This window comes from Pipistrellus kuhlii, unplaced genomic scaffold, assembly GCF_014108245.1.
Source record: "Pipistrellus kuhlii isolate mPipKuh1 unplaced genomic scaffold, mPipKuh1.p scaffold_m20_p_9, whole genome shotgun sequence".
In the NCBI taxonomy this organism is placed as follows: domain Eukaryota; kingdom Metazoa; phylum Chordata; class Mammalia; order Chiroptera; family Vespertilionidae; genus Pipistrellus; species Pipistrellus kuhlii.
This window is the reverse complement of record NW_023425595.1, coordinates 16,011,090-16,026,346: the sequence shown is the minus strand read 5'-3', so window position 1 is coordinate 16,026,346 and position 15,257 is coordinate 16,011,090. Positions and strand designations below refer to the sequence as shown.

Here is a 15,257-nt window from a genome sequence, read left to right as displayed (position 1 = left end):
TTCCAAATAAATTAGCAAATCACAGGTGACGATGGGAATGGAATTCGTTTTCTATAGGGGATACTTTTTGTATAGTTATGCACATGCAGAGTATTAGCCCACTGTAGATGGAGGAAGTGTATAATATAGGAATAGCAACAACTCTTTATAGCAACCTTAATGCAAAATCCCAACTCTGCCACTGTCTAGTTATGAGATCTTTGGCATATTACTTAATTTTGCTGAGTCTTTTTCTTCATTGCTAAGTAAAAAAAAATAAACTATCATATAAAATACTCATGGCTAGATCAGAATTAATTTTTTTTTTTTTTTTTAGAAAGACAACACAGTTTATGTATTGTCTCATATATCACCACCAGTGGGATTTAGGACAACACCTGGTAATGACATTTCTGTAGTAAAACCTTTGAATGTTGCTTTGATGGGACAGTCCGAGGCCATATAAAGTTAAAAGTACATTTAACCAAATATTTGTTGTATCGAGGAGATAAATAAGCCAAGCAATGCAGGGGAACAGGGAGATATAATTAAGCCGTAGCTCCATGTACTCCCTATGGTACTAAAAGGAATAATTAAAACATCTTTTCATTATCATTAAAGAAACTATGGATTCTTTTTATTCCTTGATTCTAGTGCCATATACTTGATTTAATCTGAAAAACAAATCTACAAAGTTCACATTTTATATGCTATAGTTCAAAGTGTGTAAGGGGTAGTTACGAGACACAAAAGCAAACATTATAAAAACTATGACTTTAATATACTAAGTAGTATGGAACAATATTAGTATTTTATTCACAAAGACTACTTAAATAATATTTACAACGTCTTTATGGGAACATATATGTACATTTGAACATCAAAACATGTTTGCAAAGAAAAGTCACATATATGATTAAAATAATGTAAGACCAAATATATCCTGGGCCATAATTTTATCACCACTAAATTCTCCTGATTTTCAAAAAGCAGTAATGATAGTTAACTCACTATTGTTTTCTTAAAATTACCTAATCAACCTGCTGCAGAATAGAAAAAATGAGCTACCACCGATTTTAAAAGGTAGCCAATATTTTAGAAACTTAAAACAACCCTTTTTGTTAAATTTTTTTAGTTCCTTAGAATACAAAAGAACAAAAGTGAAGGAATTTCATTTTCTTCTTGCTGAAGCTATTTTGGTAAAGTTAGTTTTAAGCTGGTCTTCTTAAAAAACTTTAAGTACATTTCTGCAAGGGTGCTGGTAACAAACTCTCTTAAAAGCAGAGCTGTCCATTTAATGTCTGTTGATTTCGAAGTGATTTATCTTAGATTTCCTTTTGAAATGTTTCTTCCAAACTTTCTGACCATGTTTGGCTTTGCTTTATGGATGTTTCTTTTATATTCTAGAGAAGAAATAAAAAAATTTAGAAATATGGTAAAAGCATCATTCAAAAAGAATAGTCACCATTCATTCTACTTTTAGAAATCAATTTCTCCATATTGCAAACTGAAGTTGAAGTGAATTATCCTTAATGACAAATCATTCTTTAACCTAGCGTTTGCTCTTCTTTTTTCTTTAGCAAGCACTGTACTTTTTTCTCCATAGCATATATTTTTTAATTCATCTCTTTTTATGCATGAAATACTTGATAACCTAATAGATTATTTTCTATTATTAGAAAATAAGCATATTAGAAAACCCAATATATCTTTGACGATTATCACAAACATCATTTTGTTGCAGAATTATGACTTCCTGGAGAATTTTTTTTTTTTTAGGATCCATGGGGCAGCACATATCTACACCAACTGCCATGTACACACTGTTAAGTATTATTAAATATGGCATGATAAACCAAATAAAAACAGTAAATTTTACTTTATTGAGTTTTAAATTTGCATAAAAGATATTTCCATTGAACTTAAGGTAAACAACTGCCACTGGCTACCACAAGAAGTAAGGATGTACCAATGCAGTTTGGCAAAGCTATTGAGAAATGTAACATTACTGTGATGAAAGAGCAATAGTTTTCATGTTTTTTTAGAAACACTTATCTCATGAAACCTCTTTAAATTCCAAGTGCTAGAATTTTAAGTTCCTTTAGAGAAGAACCAAACTGGTTCTTAATGATGTTTGTATCCATCACAGAACCTAGCACATAGTGGGTGTAAACACATACTTCCTGAAGAAGTCTAGGAATTGGAATGCTAGGGAAACAGAAGCCTGGACTCCAAGGCGGAGAAACTAAGTGGCACTATCTCTTCTGGTTTTGCTGAGGATGTGGTTCTGTTGACATGGACTCCTGTCACCCGCAAATGTAATTGAGAGGATGTATTCAGGACATCAGCATCTTTTTCAACCTGCTAACAGGAGTTACAACATGAATATAACTAGGTACTGGAGCCTGGCTGTAATTGCACAAGTGAGTCTGAGGCCAGATGATCAAGAATAAGAGGGTAATGGGAAAATTTCAAGTAGATATAGTTCATCTATAAAATATATTTAATCACAACCTATTAAACAACACCTTTCGCTAAAAATTTCAATTAATTAGTTCAATTATTTATTAATTCTTCTACCATGTGAAGCAGTATAGAAAACTAGAGAGATGCAGACTATAGATTTAGAGATACGGTTCTGAGTTCTGGCTCTATCATGAAGTATCTGTGCAGTACTAACTTAGTGTTTTCTATTTTGTGTCTTAAGTTTTCTCATTTACAACATAGATAGTCATACTTACCATGTAATAAAGGTGATGAGTAGATAAAAGAAGATTCTTATGAAAACACCACAGTACTATACATGTATTAGGTAAGTATGTTATTAAATATCAAAATAAGAGCTCAAACATACCCACTGCCGGTCCGTTTTCTTGTAAGTGCTTATCGCTTGAATTATCTTGTCGAACACGTTTGGCAAATCCAGAATTTTCCTCAGCTGTTAAAGTATTTGCTGCAGAACTTGAGAGAAGAATTTTTTATTTTAGTGAAGCATGTTTTATGTCTCCAAGTTTTAATACATATTCTACATGTATAAAGACTAAAGATAAAGTAAAATACTAGAGTATTAAGTTGTAAAATCCCATAGAAGTAATTGGAGGTGCTAAATACATCTTTGGCCCATGGAGAAATATAGCTGTGTGATTTTAATAATTTTTATTCGAATCAGAGATTTTGAGTGTAGGTGCATGAAACAATTCTGTTAGCAGAATACTTCCAGGGGTTCTGATGGAATATCAGCAAGCTCTGTTATCCAAAGTGTAGTGACAGGAGCACACTGGGAGTGAAAAACCAGGCTTATATTACAAATCTGGTACAAGAATCATAATCTGGGGAATATAAACAAGATTGTCTGGAAACCTTGTTTTAAAATCAGACTGAGTCTCTCTGATTAGAGCAATTATAGAAACTGAAACGAATGGACCTACTTTCATTTGCTTAATCTTCAAAAATTTATATCAATCTCACATTATTAATGGGTTAAATTTCTAACTTGATTTGAATGGACATATTATACACCTATCATGGCCTCATGTATTAGGATATACAAATAAGTAAGGCACAGACAACTCTTGTCTTGAAAACTAATGCAATGGACTTATGATGGGGATATGGCAACAATGTAATCTTCTGGCAATCCTAATCATGTGGTAAACTGATGTGGCTGGATGTTTATGGAATAGGCAGAAGATGGGCTCCTTATATGCTCATTTAAAGTAGTCAGAAATGGCAATTAAATATGACAGGAAAAAAAAAGGCATGAACACACTGAACGCTTGGGAAAATAACTCAACCTATGTACCTCATTCAGTCTGGAAGAGAGATAATTATAGTGTTCCTAAGAGTGACTGTGCCTACTCTGTTCAAGAATGCAAATGACACCTCCCCTGAATGGTTAAAAACAGGTACTAGTGTTACGCAAGTAAAGCCAATCAGTTGTAAAAATACTATATTCCTAAATGGTGTTAAATAAACTAAGTCAATATAATTCCATAAAAATATACTAAACACCCTTTTCTGATAATATGCATACTGTCATTTTGTCTAAGGCAAAAATTCTGTTTTGGTCATTTGGTGATTTTATTTCTTTAAGTATAAAGATCAGCGTCATTGGTTAATTTTGACAAGTGTTGTTTTTCCTTACAATTTACTTATCTTAAAATTAATTTATTATTTATTTTGTGGATTCTTCATTTCCGCTAGTTTTAGGACCTTTGAATTTTACTTACAGATTTTTACTTGAAAAATTAAGCTTTTAAATAAAATTATCTGAATAAAACTCATATTTAGAATGAAATTAAAGCCTAATAAGATAAATTGTATATTTACGTATAAGTAAAATATACTAAAACATTAAATGGATTTAGATAAAATAGTCCACTGATTAAATGTTTAACATTTATGTTATAAAATTATGTCACATCATTAAATTAAAAAATAAAACACACCTAAAATTAGTATATGATTCCAAATTCAAATTATGGTAGAGACTACATTGAGAAGAAAGCTAAAGATCCTCCTAGTTGTGTGCCTGATATATTTCCACACTATTAATAAAAATTAGTGCCCTGGCCAGTGCAGCTCATTTGGTTGGAGCATCATTCTGTGCACCAAAAGGTGGCATCTTTGATTACCAGTCAGGGCACATATATACCCAGGTTGTGGGTTTGAACCCCACCTCCCTACAGGGCACATGTAGGAGGCAACTGATCAATGTTTCTTATATAGATGTTTCTCTCTCTCTCCCTTCCCCTCTCTTTAAAAAAATCAAATATCTTTGGGTGAGGATAAACAAGTTAGGATTTAACTGTTTGTTCTCTTACATAGGAAGAATGCTATAGCATCTCATATTCTTTCAGCTGAGATAATTTCTAGTTGAAATTATTAGACATCTTTCCAATAAACCAAAAATGTATGGAAAGGTGTGAGACCATTTCAGGATGCTGAGAAAGATTGCAAAACAAACAAACAAAACAACCAATCAAAGAAACACAAAGCAAACAAAACACAAAAACTCTAATTTATAAGTAAAATTTTACATATGTATATTTTGTATTTATGTTTTTGGTAGACTGATTTAGTTAAAACAGTCTGCTACTGTGATATTAAATAAATTGAAATGGTTAAAAATTTAATATTCTCATTTAACTAATAACTAAATATCCAGGTTGGTAGGTTTTTTTAAAAAAAATTCAGTGTTTTTTGGACTATATTTTTTTCTTTTTCAGAGAGAAAAACTGATACTCAAAAAATAAAATAACTATATACATGGATCCTTTTCTTTTTCACCTTCAAAAATCATATTAGAATATAAACACACCTAAACACGTACATAAAAGCTGCTAAATGGAAAATACCAGAGTTTATTACTTTCAAGCTCATGTAGATTTAATTGGAGAAAAAGAAGAAAAAAAAGGTAATTATGTACATTTCTACCATTAATCTCTTTTAACCATAGTTAATGGCAGGATCTAATTACTGATACCAGAGGGAATGTAACAGAGCAATTAATAGTCTATGAGAAATCTTACTTTCTTTATGAGTTCTTTAATATTATTTCACAATATTAGTTGCTCATGTGGGAGCCTGGTAACATCTAAAACCACTCCAAATACATATTACATACCTGGACTTTTGATTTTGATAATGACTATGTTTACAGTTTAAAAATATTCTTAGCTATAAACTTTTACCACATCTAAATTAACACAACAGAGGATGCTACTAGCGAAGAACAAGTCACCAACATTAATTAATTGAAATAACACAATCAACACAATGAAAATTAGTGATCAGATGGATGAAAACACAAATTAGTCACTGATGAAGGTGAATGATTCCCATACATGAGCCAAACTGCACAATTCAAATTTGTGCCATAGCAAAATACAAAATTTAAAACATCATGGATAGACATTCAGAAAAAACCAATCCATGAGTTTTTAGCGCACATATTCCAAAGGCCTGTTGTACTTTGGTAGGAAAGAAAAGGGTACATCTTAAATGAACCAATGAGATGATACTCTATGGGTGACAAATCAATAGGCTTTTTGTAAATCTGTTTACATTAGCCCAGATAGTCTAGGTCCATGGTGGAAAATAAGAAACTTAAAAAGTTTAAGTTTAAGATCTTACACTCTTTTCCTCACAACCACATGTCAAAATAAAAGGGAGAGAGTTAACCGGACCCATTTTAAAAATACAACCATCTCATCACTGCATTTAATGTTGCAGGATATAAAGACTATATAAAATGGGCTTCATTTCATATAATTCAGTGTATTTAAAAAATTTTTTCTTTGCCTTTGATTTTTAGCTATTTTGCTGCTATGTACACAGGTATATTTTTCTTTATACGAGTGCTGCTTGTGGTTTGCAATGGTTCTTAAATCTGTGAATTATCTTTTGTCAATTATGGAAAAATTATTAGTCAACATACTCTCAAAATACTAGTTTCCACCATTCTTTTTCTTCTTTCTGGGACTTAAAAAATACAAACAGGTGTCCCTTATTTTATTTTCCTCGTATCCTAAAATTTTCCTTGTGCTCCTCATTTCTTCCAGTTTTCTCTATATTCTCTATCCTTTTGTACAGATGTTGGGCTTTTTTTTTTTTTTGCTTTTTTTTCTATCAGTCTATCTTCTGGTTCAATAAACTCTCTTCTGTTGTGCCTAATCTGTTAAAACAGTTTACCGAGTTCTTAATCTCAATAATTCTATTTATTCAGTTCTAGAGTACACATTTGATTAATTTTCAATAGAATATAATTCTTTGGAAAATTATCATCTATTTTGTTCAACACTTTGTTAATCATAGTTTAAATTTTAAAGTTCCTTATCTGCTAATCTCAGTATCTGCATCACTACGGATCACTGCCTCTCTAATTTTACTTCTCTTGATTTTCAGTCATTTGGTCCTGGTGTCTCCTGGCATACTTCGTAATTTTTGCTTAAGTACTAACCATGGTGTATGAAAAACCATAATTTTCTTCTGGCAAGCAGGCAGAATAGATCATCTTACTCCGAAAAGGGGCTGAGCTGGTGTAAGGTCTGTTTTAGGCTTTTAAGAATGGGTCTATTTCTAGTTTGCCCTACTCTTGGACCACAGACCTTCAGGGATCTCAAATAAAATACTGGTTTCTAACAGCTCTTTTTCCATGATGATTCTGGAACAAGAATTCTTGTGTCCTAGACTCTTAAGAATGTCCAAACTCTGCTTAATATGTTAGTCTCTCAGAAGCTACATTCAACTTGGTTTCCTGAACTCATACTCCACAGAGTTTAGAACTTGGCAAATAAATATCTGGAGGGCAAAGCTACACACAAAGAGTCTGTGTCTCTAGGGCAGGGAGATGGCTGATAACCTACAGGCTCCCATTTTATGCTTGGCCTCCACATAATGCCACAAATTGTGAAGTGCTAAAAGGAAGAGAGGCAGAGGAGGTCAGGCTCCCTACAGCTTATTTTCCTTTTCTCTGGGATCTGAAACACTCAAATCCTGGCTGCCTTGGTTATTCTTCAGTGCCAGTGAAGCAGCTACTGGTTGTATTTTATCAACTTTCATAATGTTTCTTTGATGGGTATCTTGGATTGATACAAGCTACAGTGTCATAGCCAGAAACAGAAGTCTCTTTACTCATTATATTTCAGCCATATATTAAAACCCATTAAAATAATGTAATCTCAGAACATAATAAATTTGGTAATGTCTAAAAGAAAAAATACCAAATGAATAAAAATTGTACCAAAAGTTAAAATTAAATGACATTTTTGAAGGCCAGAGACTTTAAAATTTATTTTTAATAATCTGATACACGGAATACTTTATGCAAATGTCAAGTGAAATACTTGGCTTTATTAAGATCTCCCTTTAATAATATAAACCCAGTGTTGCATTCGGAGAAATTTATTATATATATATGCTTAAATATGAATTAACGATTTAATTATAAGAAATAAATAAGAACTGGAGGAAACAAAGGATAAAGGTGATCTTTTGTAAATATGAAGTCTGAGCCAGCTCCTGTTTAATCATACCTTGCTAATTTCCGTTTCCTTTTGGCAGCAGCGGTCATGGCCATGTAGGATGGTACTATGCTTTGTACAGGCAGAGGATGTTTCGCTGAGAATGAGGAAGGGGCAAGCCTGTATATCAACAAAAAATAAAAAGCAATTTGATTTGTACTACGGAGTGGGGCCATCCACTTATGTAACTGGAATACCATTTCATATTACTTTAAAGAGGAAAACATTATACTATAATATAAAATTTCCCTTGCTTACTCTGGGATTTTCTTGTCTCACTTTTACACCATAGACACATTTCTGCATTCTGAATAGCAGGAAAAGGTGAAGGTGTCATTCTCCCCATATTTAGATTAGTTGTGATAATACAGATGAAATGAGAAGGGTATGTGTGCTTGGATGACGTGTAGTCAACCATACCTTAGACCTGTGGTCGGCAAACTGCGGCTTGAGAGCCACATGTGGCTCTTTGGTCCCTTGAGTGTGGGCTCTTCCCCAAAATACCATGGCCTGGGCGAGTCTATTTTGAAGAAGTGGTGTTAGAATAAGTTTAAAAAATTTGGCTCTCTAAGGAAATTTCAATCATTGTACTGTTGATATTTGGCTCTGGTGACTAATGAGTTTGCCGACCACTGATTTAAGTTATTAAATTAAAGACTTTAAAATAGACATATGAAATATATTTCAAATATAGCTAAAGGGGGAAAAAAGCTAGTTTAAAGGCTACCAAAAAAAGGAAAAAAGTCAACAAGTACTCTTTTTCTATACCTTTGTACAATGTTATTGTTTGATACCGACTGTTGCTCAGGTAATTTGCTGTTCAATCTCCTGGTGTCTTCACATATAGTAAACATAGAGTCCAAATCCTCCTGTTTATGTTCTTTTCTCCTGATGACCGGGAGATTTACTTCACATGACATTTTCAGAGAATTCTCACTGTATATATTTGAGCCAATGGCCTGACAACTTGTAGTACAAGAAGATGGTTTTAATAAGGTCACTGTAGATGGATTTTGCAAAGGTTTTCTGCAGCCTTCTGGGGTATACACAATAGGCTGAAGTTCTTGGCTGAAAGAATCATTTAGCTGTATACTTTCAGACAGTGCAGACTTTTGGGTAGGTTCTGTTTTCAAGGGAGAAGACATTAGTTTTCTTCGAGTTTTTTTTTGAGAAGGACTGTTAAGAAGATTAGATTCACTTGAAGATGTGCCTGTTCAACAAAATTAAAAAGAATCTCAATAATGTTGCCCAAATATTTTTTTAAATTATATTTATTAAAGTGACAGTGGTTAAAAAGAATATATAGGTTTCAAGTGTACATTTCTATGATATATAATCTGTATATTTCATTGTGTAAAGTTTTCCAATAATCTCATTAGTTAAAAAAAAATATGACCAAGCCCTGACTGGATGGCTCAGATGGTTGGAGTGTTGTCCCATACTCTAAAAGGTTATAGGTTCGATTCCCAGTCAAGTCATATACAGAAGGCAACTGATAGATGTTTCTCTAACTCTCTCTTTCTCTCTCTCTCTCTCTCTCTCTCTCTCTCTCTCTCTCTCTCTATCAATAAAGACATATCCTTGTGAGGATTAAAACAAAACAAAACACTGATAATAAAGCATATTTCCTGCCAAATCATAAAAATTTGAAAGAAAATAAGTTGGGAAGGGAAAAAAATCATTTATTGCTAATAACTTTATAGAGATTCTATTAAAGAAAATAAATAACATATGGCTAATATAAATATTATTTCATAGATATAGCTATCTTGAAATACTGAATAATCATGAAAACAAATTTCCAACTAATTTCAATAAAATTCACATGCAATTCCCAGCTTTCATGTATGATTTAGGTTTAAGACAACAATAACGTATACAACATTTTTAGGCATTGAATATTATAGCTTGTTCTATGGTAAAAATATCACCAGTTTATTACTAATTGAGTGAATGTCTACTCTAAAGCAAAGAGAATGACAATAATCATTGAAGTCCAAGGTGAATGAATGTATTGTATCTGTAACTAAACCACATAGTAATTAATTAAGCATTCTGGTGGCTTATTTCCTGTATCATAATAATTCACAGGCTTGCAAAAATTAGATTAATACCAAAGATAAATAAATCTAATTTGAAGAGTTCACAGTACTCTTACTTGACCTTTATCACTCTGTAAAAGCAAGCCTCCCAAATGCCAGGAAGTATTAAGTTTAATAACTTTTCTAGGCCCTAATCCTGCAACTTCTGTAGCTTTTCAAAATAATTTCCCTACTACTTCTCCAACATGTGTTACTTTCTGTTTCCTCCATCCAGTAAATGTATACATTTCCGCAGGGATATGTACTTGACCCTCTAGTTTTCTTATTCTATACTCCCTTATTTGTAATTATCCTCTTGCCACTACCTTCTCAGTCACCTGTATCTCAAATAACAAGATATATATATATAAACTTTTCCTTGCATTTTCCAATCTCCACCAATCCCACCTCTCTTACATTTACACATAATTCTGACCATGTGATTCTTCTAATTAAGCACTTATAGTAATCTTTAAATAGAAATATATAATAATATACAGAGATTTTTAGTAGGAGAGTTCTTGTTTATTGGTCCAAAATTAAGAGACAAATTGTTTTGTTTAAACTCAGGTGTAAATTTCCACAATACTAGACATGTTTTAATATTTAAGTACCGGTACATAAACATCTCTCAAGCACTTTTTCTTTTTAATATCAGAGTAATGACCTGGTTCATACATAACAATAAATTGATCATCTGCAGTGTGCCTATATATCGCATTTCTTAACTATTTTTTCTGCTCTGCCTATTTCATTCTGGTGAACTTCATGATGCCACATGAAGTAACTTTGCAGTGTACCGTCCAGGGAAGAAACTATAATGTGCACTTCTGCCCATGTTTTCAAATCATGCAATAAAATTCTCAATTGATGTTATATTTGTTTTATTATATAACATTAACACTGAAAGCCGAATAAAATTAGTGATATAGTATTTCAATAAAGCAATTCAAACTTCCCAAGTTAGAAAATATACTTATAGCAATCACCAACAGTACATGCATTATTCTTTTTATGTTAGTTGACAATAGGCTCTGCTATGGCTAGGTTGACAATTACCCTCTAGGAAATACAATTTAAAAACAGGAAGAAAAATATGATCCCTGTTCTACTAAGAAATTTTACTTTTCTGAGAACTAGATAAATGAGATCCAGATCTTAAAATAATTTTCCACTACCTTTAACATGACATTTGTCAAATTTTCCATTACCAGATATTTTTATACTAATGCTGCAGTATAAAGACAGTTACTTTTCTCCACTGTGCTGCTACCACCAATTTGGTGGCTATTAATAGCTGGAAGATTAACTTCTTTTCCCATGAGAGGCAGCAGGGGTATATAGAGGATAGAAAACTATAGCGAGGATAGAGAACTGAATTGGGAGTCAGGAGACTTGGATTCTATTTCTGGCTTTACCAACAACTCACTGAGTGACCTTGGGCAACTCACTTAAGCAGTGTGGGCATTAATACCCCCCTAAAAAAAGGAGACACTGCCTTTTTATGTACAGAGAATTTTCTAGGATTAGTTATTATCTATAAAATACTTAGGGTTCAAAGAAAGGCTCTACAAATATAAACAAGCTTCAGCCGTTAGCATTACTACTTCACAGGGAAAGTTGTCACTGACTTTCCAGTATTCCATCTATAGCTAAAACTCAGTTAAAACTTATTTAAAATAATGTCTCCCTTTGAGTTTACCGGGTATCCAGTTTATCAAGGCTGATGATAAACTGAACCATAAACCAAAGGTATTGTTAAAGCAGGCACATATATTTAACTTCAAACACAATGAACATGAAATCCCAAGAGTCATTGTTTGCTTTCACGTTCTATCTAGGGAAGGAGAATCTATGGAGTGGCGCTGGGCACATTTCCATGATGGTAGACCATTCTTCCCTATTGCTTGTAAAGAGCGTGAACATGGGGGTTCTGTCATGGGACACTGAAGAATTATCTACTTGTTCTCTGAGATAATGTAAATGTACACCCAATATCAAATTTTGTTATGATCAGGCTGAGTAGCAATTGTCAGTGAGAGCAACAGTAATGCTACAGAGATATATCTTTAGCTATAATTCTGCTTTCCTGGCAGGAGATAACTTGAAGGAGAAATAGAAGATGGGAAGTTAATGTGGATTCAAATACTAGTTTTACTGGACATGGAAGAAAAAAAATGCTATGGATATACAGCATGTTTAAAATACAAATCCAGACAATTCCTTTATTATTATCTTCTAAGATATTTAATATAGATTAAAAAAACAAACAAAAAGAGAACAGAAAACAGATGATCAATCAGGATGGTAGGCTGACTGTTGCTAAGAAAGATTCAGGAGAAAATCAGAGCCCAAACAAGATTTAAAGATGTAAATACAAACTGAACAGTAAATCCACTGTGACTCCACTTATCCACGAAAATGAAAAGAACACAATCAACAACTGATATTTCACTCTGAATATAATTCATAAAATGTAATAAATCATTATTCTCCTCTAGCCAGTTAGGTAATGGAGCACTTTACGTGGGTATAGCAAGCTGGAGAGTGCCGGGCACTATACATTTCACTGTACATTTTAATAAACTGTGAGAACCATCTAATACGCTAGCTCAAAGTCCATAAAAGAGACTAGCTGTATTTTTCCATAGAGGATATACAGTAACTTTCCAGAAGAACAGGCATGGGTCAGTTGTAGTTTCCCTTGATGAAGCCTGGGAAAATATTATCTAACAAGATTCTGTAATTCTTGTGTCTGTAAAGTGGAAACGATAAAGGAGGAACCTGGAGGCTGATTATAGTGCCTTTAAATGAGGAAATCATAGTTACAACTTTCAGAACAAGGGAGTCCAAGAGATGACAATTATTCTCAAAGTGCAAAATGACTTTGTTGAGCTGCAGGGAAAGAGAGAAGGCTGGTGTGAATGAGGTGCGGTGAGTTTGAGGGAGAGGAGAAAGGAGAGGCAGGCATGCAGTGTTAGGGTTTGTGGACAAGATGAGGGCTTGAATTTGTGGTTGTTGTTTTCTTTTAATTTAAAAAAAATATTTTATTGGCTTACAGAGAGGAAGGAAGAGGGATAGAAAGTTAGAAACATCTATCAGCTGCCTCCTGCACACTACCCACTGGGGATGTGCCCATAACCAAGAACTGAACCTAGGACCCTTCAGTCCGCAGGCTGACGTTCTATCCACTGAGCCAAACCAGATTTATGTTTTTAAAAACATTGCTCTGCTTATTGGGTGGGGAACAGGCTATGAATGGGCAAGAAAGAAAACAGAGAAATCAGTAATAAGGCTATTGCTATAGATTGGGCAAGAACTAACAAGAGCTTGGGCTAGTGAGGCAGAAGTAATGGAGAGAGGTGGAAAGGGTGCTTTAATAAAAAACTATATAAAGTAAATCCAGAACATATCCAGTGACATACACATACTGGAGGCCTGGTGCACGAAATTTGTGCACAGGCAGGGGGTGGGTCCCTCAGCCCGACTGCACCCACTCTAATCCAGGAGCCCTCAGGGAATGTCCCACTGATGGCTCAGGGCCGTTCCCCATGATTCTCTGCTCTCTGTGGGGCCTGCCTGCTCCACACCATGGTGATGGCCAAACAGGCCCTGCTAGGTGCTGGCTGTGGGCCGCGCTTGCCTGCTCCTGGGTTGCCCTGGCGATGGTTAAACAGGCCCTGCTGTCTGCAGTCAAACTGCATGGCTGCCCTCGCCTCCTGGGGCTGGCAATGGTCCTAGGAGCCTGTGGGCATGGTGCCTGTACCTGGAACTTGGGGACTCAAGCTGCTTGAAGCCACCCCGCCCCTGGCCGCTTGGTACCTGGGTATGCAAATTAAACTGCCATATTTGTTGGGTTAATTTGCATACTCACTCCTGATTGTCTGGTAGGTGTCGCGAAGGTAAGGCCAATTTGCATCTTTCTCTTTTATTAGTGTAGATGTGAGTAGTGGCCTAACAATCAGGATCAAAGATAAGAAGAAAGAAGTTCACACAAAATAGTGTTTATTAATTTTACACAACATAAACAACAGAAATTGTCCACTTTCCATGAAATCATGAACCATTTCCACAATGCATAATTGCAAAAGTTCTAAAGATCCTAAATGTCATTTCTTTAAAACTGGCATTCTTGTTAATGAAACCCATTCTCCACCCCAACTCAACAGGCTTGAGGTCCTGTCCTTTATTGAGAAGTTCTGATTTAAGTAAATACAGGTTTCTTGGAATTTGCTTTCTTCCCTCTAGTTTAGATACTCATGGACTTGAGGCAGCAGATACCATTTGGAGTTTCACAATATGATTTCTTATTTGGGTGTCATTTCTATGATAGGACAGGGAAAAGGAAAGAAGAGTGGGCTAGTAGAAAATATTCCAGAACCAGGGTGGCAGATAAAAGGTATGAAAATGGACTTTGGCTTCTAGGTAGTTGTGAGGGGAAGTAAGAGGGGAATGTTTAAATTAATACATTCTCTGCAAATTCATCTCTAGACATCTTCAAACAACTGAAAGAGATCATCTCCCATTCAAATCATAGATGTACTATGACTACATATACACCAACTGTTCCACTCCTAAAACCTTGTAATTATTTCATTCAATTTCTTACAAAGGATCAACACATTTTAATGTATATATAGTGAAGCCTGAAAATGCAAAATGTGGTCCTGTAATGATAAAAATACTATTTGACTTACATAGTATTAGAACCTTTTCTTTTTTTTATAGAGGATGATAGAAAGGCACTGAATACCTGAAGAAGTTCTCACTAGAAGAACTAGCATTCGGCTGGCTTCATCTTATCTGTTTTGCTTTAGAAACAAAAGGGATATGAAGGTAAACTATGAAAAAGACAACCAATTTTAGCCAAGATGGTAACCGAGTAGAGACATCTAGCTCCCCTTCTAGATTCCCTTTAAAATGACCATATAGTAGCTATAGGGGAAAGCCTGCCCTTATGTTGAAAATAAGGAAAGAGTATCATTTGCATATCCAACAACTTTATAAGGGTATTGTGTACCTAGAACTGGGAAAAGAAAGACGTGGAGAATAACTTACAGTATTTCCCCATTTCATCCTGGGAGTTAAGTAAAAGACATCTGCAGAATGTTACTAAAGTCCCTTAAATTAGGATCAGAGATGGGGAGTAGGTGCAGTAGGGGAGAAAGGGGGA

At 34.3% G+C, this 15,257-nt stretch overlaps 1 protein-coding gene across 3 annotated transcripts in view; it reads right to left on the bottom strand.

Annotated features, from left to right (window-relative positions):
* Nucleotides 1-734: 734 nt before the first annotated feature.
* KIF18A (kinesin family member 18A) overlaps nt 735-15,257 on the bottom strand; it is a 72,633-nt gene continuing 58,110 nt past the window's right edge. For all 3 annotated transcript variants that reach the window (XM_036427582.2, XM_036427583.2, XM_036427584.2), the window contains 4 exons: nt 8,772-9,213; nt 8,016-8,123; nt 2,834-2,940; nt 735-1,382 (listed from right to left, as the gene is read on the bottom strand). In XM_036427582.2, coding sequence (XP_036283475.1) covers nt 1,300-1,382; nt 2,834-2,940; nt 8,016-8,123; nt 8,772-9,213 — 740 coding nt within the window. In that variant the 3' untranslated portion in view covers nt 735-1,299. The remainder of the gene's footprint in view (nt 1,383-2,833; nt 2,941-8,015; nt 8,124-8,771; nt 9,214-15,257) is intronic.